Here is a 21,858-nt window from a genome sequence, read left to right as displayed (position 1 = left end):
TGCAGCGCAGCACACATTGTGACACAATGAAATGTGCCCTCTGTATTTATCACCCTTGGTGAGCAGTGGGCAGCCGGGACAGGCGCCCGGGGAGCAGTGCGTGGGGGCGGTACCTTCATCAAGGGGACCTCAGTGGCACCTTTGGAGGCTCGGGACTCGAACCTTCTGATTATGAGGCCGCTTACTTAACCGCTAGGCCACCACTGCCCAGAGTGGATATACATTATTTTTCCAAGTGCGTGACAAAAGACGAAAAAGAGCGTTTTTTAATGCTCATCGTGTGTCACTTGGTAGCCCAGACATCATAATAAATTATTTTAACGTAGTTTAACACAAAGTGCAATACTATAACCGGCCACTAAGCGGCCCCCCGCCGGCGCCGCGGTCGTGTCTAGAGTGAATTAAAAGCGCGCTGTTTCCCGGCGACCTGTAGGCGGCAGTAAAGAGCCGTAGCGACTCCGCACATGCGCAACATAAGGAGGAGGAGAAGAGGCGGTCCGGCGTTAAGGCGGACGGTTGAACTCCAGGATTGTCTCAACGCCGGTTTTCAGGTAGATAAAGTCGAAGCTATAAATTCCAAGATATATTTCGTGTCCAGTCTAATTTTAAATAATTGCTGAGAAAAGAAACGTGTCGTGTGAAGTTTCCTGTTGAAGTTTTGTCGACATTTTCAATGTTTCCAGTTATTATAAAGCAATAATTTCCCTACATAGTCCTCGCGGTCATTTTCTGGGAAACCTTTGACCTAAAATGTTTTTTACCCTTTGACCTCGAGTGGTGACATCCTTTGCGTGCCTTTCTGCCTGTGTACCTGCGTGCTTGTATGTGTCACAGTGTGTTGTGCTGCTGTGTTTCACAATGACAATCACTTCACTTTCACTCATCGATTCGATATTGCCTATATGCATAGAAATAAAACAAAACAGTGCTGTTAAATGCAATGTCATCAATTTTTGTGCACCTAACTTTTTTTTTTTTTTTTTTTTCCAGTTCAGGCACCATTGCAGAAAATTAGCCTGGATCCCTTTTTCTACGCATGTTTTATATTTACGATTTTACTGCAGTGCCACGGTTGCCATGATCTCCCGGGTCAGCATCTCCGGCGGGGTGACCGCCCATAAGATCAGCAAGTCCATCACCTACTACCACAACCACTCTGTGCAGGTGCCCGGCCGCGCCAGCGTGCCCGAGAACAGGAAGCCGCTGCTGCTGCTGCTGCCCTGGCTGGGCTCCCGGCCCAAAGCCACGGCCAAGTACTGCGACATCTACTTCCGCGCCGGCTTCGACGTCCTGTCCGTGGACAGCGACGTCCTCAAGTTCCTGTGGCCCCGCTGGGGGCTGCAGTACGGGGCCCACGTCCTGGAGCTCCTTCAGAGCGAGCGCTTCTCGCAGCGCCCCCTGCTGGTCCACGCCCTCTCCATTGGAGGCTACACCTTCGCTCAGCTGCTCGTCCATGTGGCCAAAGACGTCCAGCGTTACCAGGGCCTGCTGCAGCGCATCCACGGCCACGTGTACGACAGCTTGGTCATGGGGTCGCTGGACAGAATGGCTATAGGTGGGTGGTGATGTCGGGCGGAGTCGTTCCAATTCACCTCATCACCTTAATTTACTTTAACAGGGTGCACAGAAATATTCAGACCAAATAATGTAACTGCTTTCAGGGTTCCTACTGTAATTAAAAACCTGGAAAAGTCCTGGAATTTGGAAAGAGAATTTTCCAGGCCTCAGAAAGTTTTGGAATACGAAATTAAAAACGTGCATAGTTCTGGAAAGGTCATTGATGTGTGATTATACATTCACGTGTAAATAATGGAGTACATAGTTCCCGTAAGACATTAAAACTAGCGCAGGTCTCTAGCAACTTTCTCAGCCGCGTGTCTCTTTTCAAAAAAGCTGATGATCAGAATCAGAAAACTTTATTCATCCCAAAGGAAATTGCTTGAAATTGCTTGATCGACACCCAAACGTGTCTCCATTTTACCTTGACTCACACAAGCCTGGAGGAAGAAACGCTGTCGTTTAAGTTCAGCTTTTCGGGCTCGTTGTAGGTTTAGTTTGACTATTTAATTTTTTTTTTTCTCCACATTTGCACAGAAAACTCAGAGACCGTTGAAAATTTGCCTTCGTGTAACTGAAAAGCCACAGAAATTAGTCTGTAAACGCGTGTAAGAACCCTGAGCTTTGCTTTTTGACATGCTTTTTACATTTACATTTATGGCATTTATCAGACGCTCTTATCCAGAGCGACTTACAATCAGTAGTTACAGGGACAGTCCCCCCCTGGAGCAATTTAGGGCTAAGTGTCTTGCTCAGGGACACTTGGGATTTGAACCTGCGGTGGTAGTAGCCTAGTGGGTAACACACTCGCCTATGAACCAGAAGACCCGGGTTCAAATCCCACTTACTACCATTGTGTCCCTGAGCAAGACACTTAACCCTAAGTTGCTCCAGGGAGACTGTCCCTGTAAATACTGATTGTAAGTCGCTCTGGATAAGGGCGTCTGATAAATGCCATAAATGTAAATGTATGTAAATGTAAATGTAAACCTGTGACTCTGTCGTCTTCTGGTTCGTAGGCAAGTGTGTTACCCACTATGCTACTACCATCCCTGTGAAAGTTGCCGTCATTTTCCTTGCAGGAGTGGCCAAAAACACAGTCCCTCGATTTGCGGGCCTGGTGAAGAGCGCCAGCCTGCTCTACTTCAGGGTGTTTAAGCGGCAGACTGTGGATTACTTCAACATGGGCGTGGACGCGTTCTGGGAGAGCCCCGTGACGGCGCCCGCACTCTTCTTCTACAGCCAGAACGACGACTTGTGCGACTGGGAGAAACTGGAGGAGCTGATTGGCCGGTGGAGCGACAGGGGCGTGAGCGTGCAGAGCAGGAAGTGGGCGGAGTCTGTTCACGCCGCCCACTTGCACGTCCACTCTGAGGAATACCTCTCCACGCTGAATGGCTTTCTGCAGACGCTCGACATGGTTCCACTCCGAGCCAAAATGTGAACTACCTTTCCTACACACAGCACTTTTTTTTTTTTTTTTTTACCAGGGTTTACCACGGTCCACTACTTCAACATTCAAACCATAATAATTTAACATGTTTGAGCTGGGCACATATTGCACAGGAGGCTATGTGGAGCTGAGAGGAGGTCTACGTTAGGTCAGAAGAATTGTGTGGGGTTTTTTTCTACCTCTCCTGAGATCCATCAGGCGCCTCTGTTTTTTTTCCTACGCTTAATTCTGAGCAATTGTTCTTTTCTACTGCATTTACGGCATTTATCTGTCGTCCTTTTTCCTAAGCGACTTGTTATAAGTAGTTTGTAAATGGTTTGTACTATTGTGCTTTCACTAATCACGATGAGATGTAATAATGAGAGGTGCTTTAGTTTTGGGTAAAAGACATGTCGTCTCTGTCGCCTTTTGTAACATTGTTCACACACTCTCGTTTTTAATTAAAGTTTGTGTTGCGAATGAAACTTGATGAGAATTGAAAGTTCAGAATTGTCATTGTAAGACAGCACAGGGCGGTGGTGGCCTAGTGGGTAAAGAAAAGGACCAGTTTCTGGAAGGTTGCCTTTTTGCTTTTATATCGGTGTTGTTGGTCCCCTGATTCTGTATCCAAAATCTCTTGCTGAAATTCAGCCATGGTGCAGAATTACAGCCACTTTGATCCAGTCCGACAATGAGGCTTGCCAGGACGTGCCGTTTCGGTGTCTTTAGCTATAAATGCTAATGAGGAGGAGAGAGGCGGGACGAGGAGGAGAGCGTCCTGTTGAAGTTGAGGGGGCATTCGCGGAAATTACGTCATGAACACCATTCGCCAACCACAATGTTTGGTGCAGACATACAATATAATTTTTTTTTGTTTTGCACTAAGCACGAGAAACGGGAGGTAACCTTTCCCCTTATGACATCATAAGGGGGACAAATTCCAGATCCAACCCTCTGAGCTGCCGCTCTCTGAATTACCAAACACCTATCGCCATTTCTAGCATCAGGGCAGTGGTGACCTAGCGGTTAAGGAAGCGGCCCCATAATCAGAGTGTTGCCGGTTCGAATCCCGATCCGCCAGGGTGCCACTGCGGTTCCACTGAGCAAAGCACTGCTCCCCGGGCGCCTGTCATGGCTGCTCACCATGGGACACATTTTGTTGTGTCACCATATTGTGTGTTTCCACAATGACAATCACTTCGTTTTCAACTGCAGGACCATAGACAGGCTAGGGGAACTCATATTAATGTTAAATAATCTCACGAAGTGACATTTTCATTATGGTGGACCTTTAAAATTGTTAACATTTTCATAACAAACTTACAAATAGTTCCCTAGCATTTCTTTTTTGTTTAAAAGGAAATATCTTGACCTTTCAGATTAACCACTTTTTAATTATATCTTATCTGTGAAAGAGTTTTAAGCTGTAGGGAAAAATTTCCCTTCATCTTCCCAACCTGTTTTAACAATTAAAAGTGAAAGTAGATATTATTCCATTTGCAATGAGAAAACACACAATGCCATACACTATAAGAATAGGGAAATTCTGAAGTAAATCAATATTTTCGGGCTTTAGTTAAGTTAGCTAAATGTAATGCTTGCATTTTTGATGAAGTGCAGTGCTGTCCTGGGTTTTATGGTCCCGCTTCTTTACCGTTTTAAGAAACCGGTCGCTGTGGCGCCGCCTCCCGTCCGGCAGGGGGCGACGTGTCGCGCTGTCGCCGTGCGCGTCTCGGTCCGCCTAACATGGCTGCCGCGTGTGAGAAACGCGTGCGGCTTTTTTGACGCTGTGCACCAGGCCCCTGCCCCGCTCAGCGCCCGGCTCCCCGGTAAAATCCACGGAGGATGTCGTCGCTAACGTTGTTCGTGCGGAACCTGCCCCCCGCGGCCTCCGGCGACCGCTTGCAGGAGATCTTCTCGGAGGTGGGACCCGTGAAGCACTGCTTCGTGGTCCGTGATAAAGGTAATCGCGTTCATTCGCACCCACGGAGGCGATGTGAAGTGTGTATAAATATTTAAAACCACCTGTGGTGACTCTGACGTTCCTGTTCTAATTTGACCGCGCTCCTCCTGGACTCGGGTCATGTCTGGCTAGAACCCGTGTGTCATACTCGGCCACGTCCCGTGGGATCACTTTATACAGATCTTCTATTATGAGCTCGGATTACACACAAACTACAGATCCCACAATGCAGTGCGCACTTTGCTGTCAATCCGAGCGTACCGAGTTTGCACGGCGCTTTGGGTGATTCGAGCTGCTCCACAACCCATTTGATGTCGACGTGGAAACGACGTATTCGGCTGCAGGGTAAAGATCACGATCGGCCAGGTAACCGAACGCTGCATCATGGGATCTGTATTTTGGTGTGTCATCAGCGTTGAAAACCATAATATAGATCTATATAAAGCGATCTTGCGGGACAAGGCTGGCTCCGTTTCACCATTATAAATCCGAAATTTCTATAATAAATATATAATTTAATTTTATATACTTCACATTTACATTTACAGCATTTATCAGACGCCCTTTTCCAGAGCGACTTACAATCAGTATTACAGGGACAGTCTCCCTGGAGCAATTTAGGGTTAAGTGTCTTGCTCAGGGACACAATGGTAGTAAGTGGGATTCGAACCCGGGTCTTCTGGTTCATAGGCGAGTGTGTTACCCACTAGGCTACTACCACCCTACCACTTCAGTCGGCTGATCAAAATTATCCCCCCTGGTGACATTTTGGATGAAATAATATGCATAAATCAGAGTGAAGGATGTGGGCTTTAACCCACATCATATCCACATCTGAAATGCACCAGGTGAGCTGGCTGCTACTTTTCATCACTGCTCCCACGTATTTTGCGCCGAGTAGAATGAAATGATTGGCAGTGGTCTGTGCGGACCCGGGTGGCAGGATGGCTGGTGAAGTGCATGACGTTCCAACAGGCACGGACAAATGTCGCGGCATCGGTTACGTGACGTTCTCGATGGAGGATGATGCCCAGCGAGCACTGAGCGAAGTCAGAGATTATGATGGACAGAAGATTGTCATCGCTGTGGCCAAGAAAAGGCTCAACAACAAGAAAGAGAAAAAGCGTAAGTCTGTTCTCCGTGGCTCCGCAGTGCTGTATGCATCTTATGGTTTAAGGCTTATTTTATTGGTCCATTTCTCAGGCGAGAAAGAGAAAGCACCGGCCACTGATTCAACAGAAGGGGAGCAGCCGAGACCGAAAGAGCAGAATGGACGGAAACAGAATAAAAAAGCCCGGCTGGTCATCAGAAACCTCAGTTTTAAGGTAATTTGTTCAATTCCTTCATCTGCCACATGCTCATACCCAACACTCCACACTCAGGCTGGTTTTCAGGCACAAAGTCCCAGGCCCAAACCCCACTTACTACCATCGTGTCCCTGAGCAAGACACTTAACCCTGAGTGTCTCCAGGGGGGGACTGTCCCTGTAACTACTGATTGTAAGGCGCTCTGGATAAGGGCGTCTGATAAACGCGCATTTTTGTTTTCAGTGTTCTGAAGATGATCTGAAGGAGACCTTCTCTCAGTTTGGGGTAGTCCTGGAGGTCAGCATTCCCCGAAAGCCAGGTAACAAAGTCAGGCTCTGTGTTCTCTCCTGTTTGGGTTCGAAAGAAAGATATTTTTGAGTTGAATGCCTTTTTTTGTAGATGGGAAGATGCGAGGCTTCGCCTTCGTCCAATTCAGGAACATGCTGGAGGCGGGCAAAGCCCTGGCTGCCACCAACCTGAAGGAAATTAAAGGTAGACCAATGTAATGTGCACTTTGTTGACTGAAGCTCTGATATCGTTTGATGCTTTTCGGAGGTAAATTTAGCATTTAACTGCACGCAGCCAACAGACAACCACTTCTCCTTCTCGACTCATGTCACCAATCTTTCCTGCTCCTGTAGATTCCTTCTCTACAATACAAGACCAAGGTTCTAGAGTGCAACCAATTTCTCCATTTTGTGTGTGTGTGTGGGGGGGTGGATTCTCCCTAATTACCTAGTGGTTTTTTACTATTAAAACTATAATAGTTTTTTTTCCTCTGCAACCAAAACACAATTGCCAGAAACTTGCGTCCATTTCATCGCCTCACCTTCCATTTTCACGCTGAAAAAGCACAGCGCATCTATACAACACATTCCACGCCGCGATAAATGTGCGGGCCGAGCGTCCCCTCTCGCCCGTCGCCTTTCTTCAGACAGATCTTCAGGCTGAGATGGTGATCAAGTGAATAAAAGCTGATGAGTGGAAAAAGAGTGAATAAAATGATGATATTCATGGTTTGAGTCCTAGTGAACCAGTACTGCTTACTTCTCCGATGGTAACATTTACGGCATTTACCAGACGCCCTTATCCAGAGCGACTTACAATCAGTAGTTACAGGGACAGTCCCCCCCCGGAGACACTCAGGGTTAAGTGTCTTGCTCAGGGACACAATGGTAGTAAGTGGGGTTTGAACCTGGGTCTTCTGGTCCATAGGTGAGTGTGTTACCCGCTAGGTTACTACCACCCATAAAGGCTTCTTTTAAGTGCCGTAAATGGAACTTCCACCTTTATTAAGTGCTTCTCGATTACATACCAGGTTGAGATGTTGTCCTGAACCCATCACATGATTCCATAAATCCCGATGTGCTTGATGAGTGAAGCGATGTGTCGTCACACTTTTCTCCTCCACTTGCTCTCACAGGCAGGCAGGTGGCTGTGGACTGGGCCGTCGCTAAGGACAAGTTTGTTGCCGCTCAGCCACGCTCCTCAGGTGACCGCAGTGTCTCATGTCACACGTTCCACCACATCAGAATGTTCCTTCGGTCGATCTCATAGCCTCAGAACCTTGTCTTTGTAGAGCCCAAAAAAGGGGAGACCGTGAAGAAGGAGACCGTAGAACAGGCCTCTGACCATGACAATGACAGCAGTGATGATTCTGAAGATGATGTTAAAACCCCAAAGAAAAGGTACTTTTGTTCATCTGTGGTGTGGGTGGAACTGACATGAAAATAATTCTTTTTATTCCGAAAGTGACAACATTGTCATTGTGAAGCACAGCACACAGTGACACCGTGCGTTTAACCCTGCACCAGCCCTAGTGAGCAGTGGGCAGCCATGAAAGGCGCCCGGGGAGCAGAGTGTGGGGACGGTACCTCGATCAAGGGGACCTCACATATCAACGACGTTCTCTTTGCGGCTTGAAAACGTGCCGGGAACGTTGGCAGTTTTTTTTCCCCAAAAATGTCTGCAAAGGATTCAGTAAGACGAATCTGCTGTGATTAAATGAAGGGCGGCTTAATTACCGCACTTACCTCGTTTTAAGTATCGGGTGATGGACCCAGATGTCTGACCTGTTGCGTAGTTATAACGTATTAAATTCTCCTCACTCAGTAACTCAAACATTGATGCACCAGCAGCATCTGTGTTAACTGGGTTCTGTCTGTGTTGGATTCTTTTTAAAGGTCAAAGGTGAAGCAAGAGCAGGAGATTTCAGAGTCAGATGATGAAGATGAAGATGATGATGATGAGAGGCAAGATGAATCTCACAAGGAAGACAGTGATGACAGCGGTGTTCCATCTGATGAGGATGAGGATGATGACGACAGCGAGGATGATGATGATGATGATGATGATGACAGCGAGGATGATGATGGTGATTTATCTGAGAATTATTTATTATTAACTACATCCTTGGCTTTGAGGTAGAGCTGGACAGTGTGGCAAAAATGTATCACAATTCTATTCGATTTTTCAATCTGTTTTTAATCAAAACTTTTTCTGACTGAAATCGAAGACGCCAGAGATAATAAACAGTTTATTAACATGTAATGTCATGACTCCGTTTTCAGCCTTTTCTCTCTTTGCCACATGGGGAAAAATGGCTGTTGTGAATTTTATCTTGATCATCTATGATCGCCTCACTTTGAGATGTGTTTTATATATACTTGTTTGATGATCACCAACAGACCCATGTCTTGATTGAACTTGTGTAAAAATAATGTATTAGAAAAGTTTATTATACAAGATGGTTTTAGTTCACTCTGCTGGTGGTTTTTTTCTTTTTTTTTTTAATAAAATCTGTCTTCCCAGCATCAAAGAAAAAGAAGAGTCTCCTGCCATCAGATGTGAATGAAGGCAGAACCATTTTCATCAGGTGGGTGAGAGAGAGTTTAACATCAGACATGACTTTAAACAAACATAGAACAGAATTTATGTGTGTTTTTAAAAAAAAATAAAATAAAAATCAGCAGTTGTATATGATTTTCGTAAAATAACAATGTTAATGTGAATATGATTGATGGACCTGTTCTTCTTCTTTAGAAACCTATCGTTTGACACTGAAGAGGAGGGTCTGGAGGAAGCTCTTCTGCAGTACGGAGAACTGAAGTACGTCCGCATCGTTCTGCATCCAGACACGGAAACGTCCAAAGGTGCGTCTCCGAGCCGGATCAGAGGATCAGAGCCCATTCTGTCGCGTTGGTGTCGCCTCTTCATCCCCTCTCTCCCCAGGCTGCGCTTTTGCCCAGTTCAAGACGAAAGAGGCCGCAGATCGCTGTCTAGCTGCTTCTCAGGACGGCTGTGAGGTGGGCGAGGAACAAAAACGCAAAAATACGCAGAATACTTTCACAATGGTGACCATCTGTTTAGTTGATAGAACTGATCCAATTACAGCTGTAAATCATCGGGTTCGGGCTAAATTTCAGTCATTTTAGTCGGGTCGAACTTTTGGTTTATAGTACTCAGCCTTTCCGTATCATTTACAGCATTTATCAGACGCCCTTATCCAGAGCGACTTACAACCAGTTGTTACAGGGACAGTCCCCCCGGAGCAACTTAGGGTTAAGTGTCCTGCTCAGGAACACAATGGTAGTAAGTGGGATTCGAACCCGGGTCTTCTGGTTCATAGGCGAGTGTGTTACCCACTAGGCTACTACCACCCCACACCCCGTATGATTCGCATGTTGTAAATTTTGTTTTATTAAATGTTAATTGGATGTGAAATTGTCAGCCACCGTTGTCAGGAGTGTTTGGTCACCAGATCACTCTGCCGAACGCCTTTTAAACCCGCTCATTTCCTTTCCGTCTCCGTCTGGCGCCATAGCGCATTCAGAGCAAGCGGGGATTTTAAAAAGCTGTACTTGTGGCACCGGGCATAACTTTTTAGCTCTAGATCCAGTTTATGGGTGTTAGTAGCCTAGTGGGTAACACACTCGCCTATGAACCAGAAAGTCCAGGTTCAAATCCCACTTACTACAATTGTGTCCCTGAGCAAGACACTTAACCCTGAGTGTCTCCAGGAGGGGGGGGGGGGGGGGGGGGGGGGGGGGGGGGGGGGGGGGGGGGGCTGACCCTGTAACTACGGATTGTAAGTTGCGTCTGGTAAATGCTGTAAATGTAAGTTTATCAGCATGAAAGGTACCGCCTCTGTGGTTCTCACAGCTCGGAGGAGCTTTTAAAATGTCCAAACCTTTGTGTGCTCAGACGGGAGGAATCCGCCTGGACGGGAGGAGGCTGATCATCGCGGCGGCTGTGAGCAGGGAGGACGCGGAACGGATGAAGACCAAGAAGGTCAAGATGCACACGGGCAGCAGGAACCTGTACCTGGCCAGAGAGGGCTGTGAGTTTCTTGCCGCTGTCAGGCCCAGCCGACACTAGAGGGCGCAGTCTCTCGTGAAACCCAGCGCTCACTCGCTTCCTGTCATCTCTGCAGTGATCCGCGCCGGAAGCAAAGCGGCCGAGGGCGTGCCGGAAGCCGACATGGCCAAGAGGGCTCGAGTGAGTGTGTGTTATCCAGTAGCCGAGCCTCACAGCCCATCCCGGGTGAATTCAGCTCAAGTGACCGTGTGTTTCAGTTTGAGGAGCTGAAGCGGGTGAAGCTGAGGGACGTCAACGTCTTTGTGTCAAAGACGAGGCTCTGTGTCCACAACCTGCCCAAGTCGGTGCAGCCGCAGCAGCTGAGGACCCTCTGCCTTAAAGCAGTCGGAGGGGCCAAAGGGGTCCGGATCACTGAGGTCAGGTTCTTTTCTTAAACTGGCATCCTTTAAAACCTCCAGGGGGACTGTCCCTGTCACAACTGATTGTAGGTCTGATAAATGCCCTGTTTTCATGTTTACATTGCATTGTTTTTGTCTTTTTATCACTTATAACATTCTTCTATACAGTATTTACCCTTCACTACCCCAATACTTCTTGTTCATCCCTGTTATAATATGATGATTTGACTGAGTGTATTTGTGATTACTCCAGTGCCGTGTGATGTATGACAAGAAGCCCGAGAGAGGGCAGGTGGCCGGGCGCTCGCTCGGGTACGGCTTTGTGCAGTTCCAGCAGCATGAACACGCCCTTGACACCCTGCGCCACCTCAACAACAACCCCGACATCTTCGGCCCCAATAAGGTTGGTCACCGGACCTGGTTTCATGTCAGAAAGAGACAAGGACTTTGGAATAAAAACGTGCAAATCGGTCTCAAGTTAGGATGTGACGTAGCGAACTCACTTAATATTAGAGGTTTGAGCCTCGATTCGATCTCGATTATCGATGCATCCCATAAATGTTTCTACATGATTTCACGTTATGTTCTCAAGTACGTCTCTGAGGTGAGAGTTAGGGTCCCGTTCACATGGACGAGACGTTTTTCTGCCATTCAGGCTGAATGGACAAGGCACGTGCTGGTTTTGCTTCTGACTGTAAAATAACCAGTTTTAATCCTCACACACATTGTATTGATTCCCTAAAATTGGGGACAAATGGGAAAGCTAAATATGCAAAACATTTCAAACACAGGACATGATCCTTCGTTTTTCGTAAATGACGGAGCGTTGAACAGGCCCACAGATCAACAGTTCCACTCACTGGGACCATGTGCCATTGTGGCTGAATAAGTCCGAGGTTTGAAATGTCGAGAAGTGAATCACTCCCTACAGACGGTTCCTCGGAACACACTTGCCCCCCCCCCAAAAAAAAAAAAAAAAACGGACTGGAATTGTTTTGCACGTTCAGGTTCATGTCTTCTCGGAACTGAATGAGATAATTAAACCGCTGGGGACCCCACAGGGCGCCCTCCACCACATTCTTGGCCTGGCGGTGGAATGTGATCATGTTTATTAATGAGCGCGGCTTGTTGGAAGTCTCCGTTTTTCTTGGCATCCCAGATTGGGCCTTGTCTCGCTGAAAGAATTGATGCTCAAAAATATTGCTTTTGCTGGTGAAATGCGACAGAGTCGCTACAGCGCGGGGGGGGGTCAGGTCGCCGTGTGATTGATGTTTCTTGACCTGTGATGACCCTGGACCGCCACACTCCCTTGTTCCAGAGGCCGATTGTGGAGTTCTCCCTTGAGGACAGGAGGAAGCTGAAGCTGCAGGAAAAACGGCGGCAGCAGAACATGGTACGTGTGTCTGGAACCCGAGTCCGACTCGGACACGCCCTCTGGATGTAGCATGTCAACACGGTGACCTGCAGATGTGGCATACATACAGCTAAACACACAGAAGTACATTTACGGCATTTATCTGGAAATGACTCACAAATAGTGAGTCGCCCCCTAGTGGCTCGCAGCAGTACAGGTAATGTGAGTGTTAACATTGACAAAGGCTAAAAAAAAAAAGACAGAAATTTGGAAAAATAACATGCCGAAAAAAACTGTCCCTTGTAGTTGCCGACCCAGACGCATGGTCTTAAATTTCGGAGAAAGTGACCTTAAAGATCAGTAAAAAAGTCTTACATTTGGCTTCCTTAAACCCTGCAGAAACCCCAAGGTGGTGTGGTTGAAGGAGCTCCTGCAGAAAGAGGGAAAAAGTCCCAGCAGCAAAAACCTGCAAAGGGAAAAACGCCGCTGAGGGAAACATCTGGCACGGAGACCAAGGGTGGCAACTACTCTGGATTTAGGACGAAACCTGAGGCAGAGCAGGTGGAACTGGAGGACGGCAAGAGACGGCAGAAGGTTCTTCCCCTTCCCTCCAAACGAGGACCAAAAATCAGGTATGGCTCAGCCTGACTAGTTCGGCAATTCCGATACTCACTTGACAATTCCAACTAGATCCCAGGGGCTGTCTAATGTTCAGTGGAGGACCTGAGTCCAGCAATGACCCTGACGATCATCTGCAACACTGAGGGTTTAACACGCACTTACTGGTGTAACCTCGGTACCACGTGTCACCACAGAAATCGAGATAAGGGCAAGCAGCCGGCCGTTCAGCCGCAAAAGCCGAAGAATCGTCCCAGCCGGAAGGAGCAGCTCAGCATACGTTCTCTGGAGAAGTCAGGCCTGCAGAAAAAACAGGTCCAGTTTCTTCATTGGAAAGTTCTTCTCACACCTTCTTTCCTGGCTGTATGAATTTGCCTGCTGGTTCTGGCCGGTTTTATTTAATTATTTTTTCCATTTGTTGTTGTTGTTTAATAATTATTCTTAATTTTTTTACTTGTACATTTTTATGCGCAGACTGCGAAACCAGGCAAGAGGAAATTCAGGAACAGAGAGGATGATCGATTCGACAGTTTGGTGGAACAGTACAAGAGGAAGCTGATGGGTGGCTCCGACTCCAAGAGCTCTGTGATTAAAAAGAGCAAGTGGTTCAGCAGCTGAGACCTGTGTGTGTGTGTGTCCTGTCATGTTGTTTCAACACTTCCGGAATTTTATTAAAAGTGGATTTCAAGTCCTGCGCCTGTCCTCTCATTCTATCGACAGATTATAAGGCCACCAGAACAGGCCTGCATCTGATCACATATATAAAATGCTCGTCAAGGATTAGGTCTACTTTACTTTTTATCCAAAGCGACTTATAAGAGGGAAAATTAAAATGTCTAGTCCTAGACCAAGTGTGTTTAAACGGAGAGCTTCATGGAAGTTGTCTTTTAGTGTAAAACTAGACTTAATTCATGATTGAGAAAAAAATCTTTATTGCAAGAACTGGCAGCAAAGATGTTAAGACACTGTCAACATTTCAGGGCGCGTCCTGCACTGCGTCCCAATATCAGCAGCGTTGCGGCGTCCTCGTCCTGGACAATGCTCCGATGTTTGATTGGGCCGTTTTTGTTGTACAGTCCCAACGTTCGGTGCTTCCAAGCAGCCAGAAGCATCGGTTAAGTGTCAGCGATCCTGATTCAGCCACATCGGGCCTGGCGGGGTTCTGCCAGGGAACCCCTTTAATACCACAGTGGCTGCTTCTGCTTCAGATGTTGTGTTACTTTTGTCAGTGAAGTGATTGAGATTCATAGCACACGGTGACACAACGAAACGTGTCCTCTGTATTTAACCATCACCCTTGGTGAGCAGTGGGCAGCCATGACGCCCGGGGAGCAGTGTGTGGGGACGGCGCTTTGCTCGGTGGCACCTTGGCGGATCGACCACTGCTCCTTTTTGTCGTGCCACTTCCCTGAGATGATGACAATGATGGTGACCAGCAACTGCACAGTATTTCACGTTCACTCTAGTTCTTGATTATTGGTCAGTCAGTCAAGAAGAACTGAACTGTTCAACCAGGTTTTTGGGATCAAGGTGTCTCCCAGACAGTTTTCGAGCCTGTCCTGTTGCTTGCCACCATGCAGAAGGGATTGGCACCTTCTCATCATCTTCATCATCTTCTTATTTTTTTATTTTAAGCCTCCCGGGTCACATGTTGACGAGAACCTCGTCTTCTTGCTCCTGTGTGATGACGCCGATGCCAAATCCCAGACGCTGAGTCACCGTGAGGACCAGCGTGACTTTTAGAACCTGTTCTCCATCCAGGTCTGCCGCTGGTTGGAGTTCGGGTTCGACGCCGTGAAGATGGACGGCTGGGCGGCTGTGACTTCATCACCGCCTGCGCCGATGTTCTCATTGTTCAATCAGAAATGATGCAGTCAAGATGACGAGACAGAATAATAATAATTTTTTTTTCTGTGACTCGTCAGTTTTGCTTAATGATTTTACTGCTAATAAAACTGCACTCTGAACCCACTCAACATTATAACATTCCATCCATCCTCCAGTACGTAAAAACGACTGGAGGAACTATAGGACTATATTTTGAAATCTTTTTGAAATTTTCTTGTTTTATTGTCACAGGCAATCTGTGCTTTTATTGATCCGTCCAGTATAGTGTTCTGTTTCTGATTCTGATTGATCGTACCAGCCATCTCTCAGGGTGACCAATGACAGGAAGAGAACATGTTGTTGCTGCTGACACACACACACACACACACACACATTCTTTTTGCCCATTAGGTCCTGACTACAGACTTTTATTGTGACACAGCAAAACGTGTTTGGAAATAAAATGTCCTTTTATTCATGTCATATTTAAAACAGAATTGCCTCCTTTTTATTCAGAGATAGCAAGAGACAACATGCCATGTGCAACTGTGTATAAAAGAAGTATAAAAGCGTTTCAAGTTTCCCACCCGCCCTGGTGACCAGTGATGTCATTGAGATCCAGCTCGGACCTGCAGGAACCAGGCTGCTCTGATCAAGCGGCAGCATCAGCAGCAGCGCTTCCTGGCAGAGCCGGCATCGAGTTTCTGGAAAAGCTGCATGACGTCTCAGCGCACGAGCGTTTCCCAACCCTGGTCCTGGAGGAACGTCTGCCTGAGAGGCCTCACTCCAGGCTCAGGTGTTACTTAATGCTCTTATAATGAGTGCGGCGCCCTGTGAAGATATGTGGGTTGGAACAAAACTTTCTCGACAGATGTTCCTCCAGGACCAGGGTTGGGAAACACTGGTCTAGTGCAAATGTGCAAAGGGATCAGAGCGGAACTTTGTGACACTCTGTTTAAAAAAAAGCACTGTGCAAAAAACGTCATATAAAAATATAAAATGTTACCATAATTTTGCATCTTGAATCTGCATACAGTACAGTACAGGCCAAAAGTTTGGACACCTTCTCATTCAACGTGTTTTCTTTATCTTCATGACCATTTACGTTGGTAGATTCTCACTGAAGGCATCAAAACTATGAATGAACACATGTGGAGTTCTGTACTTAACAAAAAAAAGGTGAAATAACTGATAAAACATGTTTTATATTCTAGTTTCTTTGCTCTGATTACTGCTTTACACACTCTTGGCATTCTCTCGATGAGCTTCAAGAGGTCATCACCTGAAATGCTTCTCCAACAGTCTTGAAGGAGTTCCCAGAGGTGTTTAGCACTTGCTGGTCCAGCTCACCCCAAACCATCTGGATTGGGTTCAGGTCCGGTGACTGTGGAGGTCAGGTCTCCACTTTTTGTTAAGTACAGAACTCCACATGTGTTCATTCATAGTTTTGATGCCCTTCAGTGAGAATCTACTAACGTAAATGGTCATGAAGATAAAGAAAACACATTGAATGAGAAGGTGTCTCCAAACTTTTGGCCCGTACTGTATATTAAAACAAATGTTTAAAAGAATAATGACTGCAACAGTAATAATAAATAGCATAAATACTGGAGTCTTTGGTGACACGGGGGTGGGGTGGAGTTGGGGGGGGTCTCAGCAGGGTCCTCAGCTGATCCAGGCTCTGGAGAAGTTTGACCATGTACTGCTGCAGCCGGTGCAGGGGCAGCGTGGCGCATGGTCACTGGATACGTCTCGTTGGCCATGAGGAAGGAGTCCAGCTCCTTGTGGTGCTCCTTGTCCACTTTCTTGTGAGGACACGGCAGCTCGCCCATGGCCAACTCCAGATGAGAGCGCAGGGTCTTCAGGTCTACAGACAGCTGTGGCTGGCCCTTCAGCAGACTATCCACCATCTTCTGGAAAGCGCCAAGGGTCTCCAGTGTGGACATCAGGCCGCTGATGGGCTGGTCGATTGGGACGACCTCTGGTAGAGGAATCAGGATCTTCATCGGGTTCTTTCAGAAGAAAACAATTACTGAGAGTCACAGTTTGAAGGCATTTCACATTTCCAAGGGGTCATACATTGTGAAGAACATCATAGTTCTTTTTTTAATATTTCAACCCAATTTTCACTGGTTTTCTCAGTTCTACATACTTCATCCATGTGAGCTCGTATCCTGGTCTCGATGGTGTTGATCTGCTGCCTGATGTTATCTGACACGGGTTTCGCTTTACTGGCCGTCAGAGCGGCCAGCAGGCAGAAGCCGAGCAGAGCTGAGAAACCGGACATCTCTCCTCTAGTTGTGTGTGTGTGTGTCCAGTATTAACCAGGAGTACCTGCAATGATGTACAAAACTCTGAATAAACTGAAACCAATGCAAGTGGTGCAAGGAGTCAAAGGTCAATCATTCCAGAACAAACTTGTTTGAAAAAACTTATAAAAAAAAGTTAATTTACAGTAGGAGCACAGATGTACAAGATAACTTGGTAAGATAACAAGATAACCCTATAATAATATTAATAAAAAAGATACATAAAGAAGGTGTTTTGTCCCTTTTTTTGTCCAAGATGTCTATGGAATATTTGGTGGCAGGTTATTCTGACCTATAAAGGAAGGATGAAGGGATGGAGGAGGATGGATGGGGGACTTACCTCTGTGTCTGAAGCCTCGTGCCACCCCGAAGGTCCATCAGATGGGGCCCTTTTATAGCTCATGGCTGTTGACTCATGTGTGAATCATCTGAGGGGCTGCTGCTCTCACTGTCCCCACGGCTCGACAAAAAACACCGGCACACCCGGCCCGCACGCGGCTCTCCCCCGACACTAGGGGCGCACTTCTGCACTCGCATCTCCGCTGGGAGCTTTTACCCGGTCCGGTCCGGTCTGGTCCGGGTCCACATGAACATTTTTTTTCCCTGTCCCAGGTCAAGGTCACTGGAATGCTCTCCCTGTATGGATCTCCAGCCATGATGCATAACAGATGACCTCTGACTGGATTGAGTGGAGGTCAAGCTCTCTCAGGTCCGCTGAGGTCCAATCCTATGAGTGAATATAGTGACTTTATGAGTGACTTTGTTTAATGGCAGGTATCACCCCGTCGCGTTTATGTCTACACCCGGAAGGAGGACAGACGCCCGATGTGTCCCTTGACCCTGGGAATGATGTGCCGGCTCTGGCTGAACACTGTCTAATAATGACTTGAGGTCACGTTTTAATTTCTGAACTGACCGGTGGTGGAAACGTCTTCAGATCAACAGCATGAGGTTTACGGAGTTCACAGCCGTCTTTTACCCTGCTGACGTCTCACATCCTGCTGATATTATGCCCTGGTAGAATCGTCTCTACTAAATATTGCACACGTCCGCTTCTCTCTCTCTCCTGCTTGCCCAATGCTGTTACTGGAAGTTTGCACAGAAAACGCGAGGGATTGGCCAGGCCCCAATTCTATTTTCAGCTGAAGCGCAGAGCTTTTTTTTTTTTTTTTTTTTTTTTGCAGACTCAGACGTAGTTGGACCCAGGCGAGGGTGCGTAAGTGTGCGTGCTGTCAGGTTGTCTTTGGCTCCAGTCTGGGTGTGCAGCTCCACGTGTCACTCTGCTCGCGCTCTGACGTTTGCGTCTGTGCGCAGCTGTTGGTCGGTCCTTAACACATCGGCTGCAACTAGCGCACAACAGAAATTAAGATCAAAAAACAAAAAATTGTTTTTTTAGAGCCTCTGCACCTCTGTGACCTTCTCCACATCTACAGTCCCGGCAAGACAACTTTGGCCATCTGATCAGCTGCTCTTGACCACCCCTAAGGCCCCTCGTGGTACTTTATTATTTATGTCCCGTGGCTGTGTTTTATTGCTTCATGTCCTGTTTTAATTTATTTATTTTCTATGTTCTAAATGTTTTAAGATTACTTGTATACAATTCATAGTTGTCAATCTTATGTACATATTTTGGGGCAGTGGTGGCCTAGCGGTTAAGGACGCGGCCCCATGATCATAAGGTTGCCGGTTCGAATCCTGATCCGCCGAGGTGCCGCTGAGGTGCCACCGAGCAAAAGCACCGTCCCCACACACTGCTCCCAGGGCGCCTGTCATGGCTGCCCACTGCTCACTCAGGACAAATGAACCAGGACAAATTTCACTGTGTGCACCCTGTGCTGTGCTGCTGTGTATCACAATAAACTTCACTTTTCACTTCACGTTACCTTGTGCAGCACCGTGGTCAACTTGTTAAAGGTGTGCTCGATAAATAAACTGAAGTTGAACTGGAAAAGAGGCCTGGAGCATGTTTCAGGCACGCGTCTTCCTCTTACCTCTCACCGTGTGCTGTGCTGCTGTGTATCACATGTGACAATCACTTCACTTTATTTACCTGTAAGGTGCATTTTAACACTTTCCTGTTCACAGGTCAGGCGCTTTTTGAGGTGAGATGGGATGGGACGCACTGTCCTCTCATTACGCCCCATATTTGCATGTAACATGATCTACATTCTCCACTCTCACACTCAGCATGGGAACCATGTTTAATGTTCAGGTAAGCAACACAACATACAATATAAGAGGCCATTATGATATAAGCACCAAAATATATACGATATACAATCAGACACGCACAATATACAGGTTATAAACAAGACAACACAATATACATGCAGGGCAAGTATGGAGTGTATGCGACTTGAGATGGAACATGATGTTCTGAGGGAAGAAGCTGTGTGCCAGTGGCAATGAGTTTCCTGGATCTTGAAGAATATAAGTCCTATAGGGACGTTTTATCTGCTGATTGTCCCTGCTCCAAACCGGAATGTGATGGAGGAGCACGGGCAAGACTCAATGGCTGCATCAGCAGCCTCCGGTGGAGACTGTAGTTCTCCAGTTGCCTCCAAAAGTAACATCCTTTGAGGGCCTTTTTGAGGCTGGAGCAGATGTTTAATGTGGGTACCTGTTTGAAGGTCTCACAGTTCTCCATGACTTTTGTTCAGTCTCTCTGAGACTGTTGCGTTTCACGTCATTTTAACTGTAAGAGAAACTGGAAAAGTGGACAAAACGTATCTTCCACAGGTCACCGACAAAACAACTGCATTGTGAAACTGGCTCAGGTGCGCCAGGTCACCAGAAGTAGGACACCCACCCACAGCTGAGCAGGGAAAACACAGCTGGAGGCTCCAGTGTGGTGTGAGAGGACGGGGATTAAAACAAACTCTCCTCCTTGAAGCACTCACGCATGTACTCAGCCGAATTTGTTAAACCTGTTAGTGGCACACTGGACTATCATCGCACGTCATTTATCTTTATACCTGCCCTGCAAAAGCGTTTTGATGACGTAAATGGCGAGTTTCTGCTCTGTGGAATCACAAGCTGAGGTGGATGACAGTTAACTATAAATTACAGAACAAACATGCATTTTACATGTAATCTAAAAGTAATCTGATTACATTACTTACTACACACTGTATTGAACAGTGTATAATAATAACCACATAGTGTGTTCTTACATTTATAGATGAACCAGAAGAGCACAAAGCCCCAGGTTCAAACCTCACTTACTACCATTGTGTCCCTCAGCAAGGACACTTATCCCCTGAGTGTCCCTAGGGGGGACTGTCCCTGTCACTACCGATTGTGAGTGCTCTGGATAAACGTGTCTGAAAAAATGCCATAAATGTAAATTTGAAATATAAGAACATAAATGAAATCTTCTTAAGAAGTGAAAGTGTTAGTAATGTTCATGTTGATATGTAGAGATGTGCTAGAAGAACTGGGGGTCGATCTCTCCCAACTGCAAACTAATGAGCCAAAACTAACCAGCAAAAGTTTACAGATGGAGAACAGGAGAACAGAGTCTCATTCTCTACACACGTCATGTCACTGTTTCACGAAAATGAGGAAATTCTGCAGTAATCACTTTCAAATCAATATTTAATCTATGATTTTTGCATGGTTATGTTTATCTATCAGTGTTAGATGAACAGTGTTTGTATTGCTGCCTAGGTTGTGTACACTGCAGAGTTAAAAAGAGGCACAGGGTCCGACACAGGCGCGACCGTCAAATGAGTCCTGACTCAGTCCTTCTCGGAATTTTAGAGCGCATGTGGTCAGAATAATTTTTTTATCAAATGATTAAAATTTTATTCTGTACGTGACTGTGAAGTCAGAATACGCACACCACCCCCCTCCATAGATCTGCACTGACTTGAGCCTGAACTCTGAACATGGCTGCTGGATTCCTGAATGAGCCCCTCCCCCCAGTCACGAGTCAGAGGAATTCTGGGAATTCTGCCGGATCTGGTCTGTTCTGGATCATTTCGTGCCATCCAGGCGAGGGAATTTTATGTGGAAAATATGTTGCTTTTCTTCCTTTCCCCTCTTGTTTTACTTTGACACTTGGATTTCACAAGGCCATTGATTGACTCTGTCTGTGTATGTGCATGTGTGTGTGAGTGTGTGTGTGTACTTAACAGTGTGTGGGTGTGTGTCAGCAGGTTCTGGGCAATAAAGCCCACCCTGAACAGAAGACAAAAAACGATGATTATTTGACCAGAGAAAAATGTGGAACTGTGGTGAAAGACCGACACTGATCACCCACAACATTAAGACCCGCAGTATCGTGTCGGTCCGTCAAGTCATCGTGGGTCCGGTTCTGTAGCGGCTTTTGGTGGTGTTCAGGGTTCGATTACTCTTGACTGCACCTCACACCACCTCAATTTATCCTGCTTCAAGAGATCAAGAACTGATTGTTTTCTTCCAAACACACTTTCACTCCACCTGTCAGTGGTCTTAATGTTGTGGGTGACTGATGTGAATATGAATATCTGCGGGTTCGACCTAGTATTAGGCTTTTGTATCTCTGTAGATCATCCAGACATCAAGGCGGATTTCAGCTTAATTGGGTCGGGTTTAGAAACATTTTGAAAAGACAATCGCATTGTGGTGTCCATCTTTGCACAAGACAAGTTGACAGACGGAGACCATTTTTATTCGTCTCTTCAGACTGAATACATTCGTCAGCCATTAGATGAGGTTTCGGTTGCTTTACAGCTTTTTTAATCAGACTTGAGGACCGGTTAACTTTATCGTTCGTGCTTGTTTCAGGGTTCA

The 21,858-nt window shown here is 46.5% G+C and overlaps 2 protein-coding genes across 3 annotated transcripts; both read left to right on the top strand.

Moving 5' to 3' along the window:
* Nucleotides 1–481: 481 nt before the first annotated feature.
* On the top strand, nt 482–3,474 carry LOC114767274 (uncharacterized). The gene is made up of 3 exons (XM_028958890.1): nt 482–551; nt 991–1,555; nt 2,640–3,474. Exons 2-3 carry the CDS (start codon nt 1,078–1,080, stop codon nt 2,999–3,001), a joined length of 840 nt encoding a protein of 279 aa, XP_028814723.1. The 5' UTR covers nt 482–551; nt 991–1,077; the 3' UTR covers nt 3,002–3,474.
* Nucleotides 3,475–4,721: 1,247 nt separating this feature from the next.
* Nucleotides 4,722–13,637, top strand: rbm28 (RNA binding motif protein 28). 2 transcript variants are annotated; one of them, XM_028958374.1, is made up of 19 exons: nt 4,722–4,952; nt 5,928–6,077; nt 6,156–6,277; nt 6,503–6,578; nt 6,659–6,751; nt 7,683–7,751; nt 7,839–7,947; nt 8,443–8,633; nt 9,071–9,134; nt 9,302–9,411; nt 9,491–9,564; nt 10,463–10,598; nt 10,692–10,756; nt 10,834–10,992; nt 11,228–11,377; nt 12,293–12,367; nt 12,728–12,960; nt 13,144–13,261; nt 13,421–13,637. In XM_028958374.1, the coding sequence occupies exons 1-19, from the start codon at nt 4,835–4,837 to the stop codon at nt 13,562–13,564; spliced, it is 2,256 nt and encodes a 751-aa protein (XP_028814207.1). In that variant the 5' UTR covers nt 4,722–4,834; the 3' UTR covers nt 13,565–13,637. The 2 variants fall into 2 exon arrangements, with proteins under 2 accessions (XP_028814207.1, XP_028814208.1); XM_028958375.1 differs by lacking the exon at nt 4,722–4,952 and adding an exon at nt 5,207–5,318.
* Nucleotides 13,638–21,858: the final 8,221 nt, after the last annotated feature.

The sequence above is a fragment of the Denticeps clupeoides genome, chromosome 17 (assembly GCF_900700375.1).
Source record: "Denticeps clupeoides chromosome 17, fDenClu1.1, whole genome shotgun sequence".
Taxonomy (NCBI): Eukaryota; Metazoa; Chordata; class Actinopteri; order Clupeiformes; family Denticipitidae; genus Denticeps; species Denticeps clupeoides.
Note: the sequence above shows the minus strand (reverse complement) of the source record. Positions and strands in the feature narration are given on the sequence as shown.

Coding starts and splice junctions, on each gene's coding strand:
- LOC114767274 (XM_028958890.1), top strand. CDS start 1,078: ATGATCTCCCGGGTCAGCATCTCCGGCGGGGTGACCGCCCATAAGATC. Junction 1,556..2,639: donor GCTGGACAGAATGGCTATAG/GTGGGTGGTGAT, acceptor TTTTCCTTGCAG/GAGTGGCCAAAAACACAGTC.
- rbm28 (XM_028958374.1), top strand. CDS start 4,835: ATGTCGTCGCTAACGTTGTTCGTGCGGAACCTGCCCCCCGCGGCCTCC. Junction 6,278..6,502: donor TCAGAAACCTCAGTTTTAAG/GTAATTTGTTCA, acceptor TTTTGTTTTCAG/TGTTCTGAAGATGATCTGAA. Junction 9,135..9,301: donor GGCAGAACCATTTTCATCAG/GTGGGTGAGAGA, acceptor CTTCTTCTTTAG/AAACCTATCGTTTGACACTG.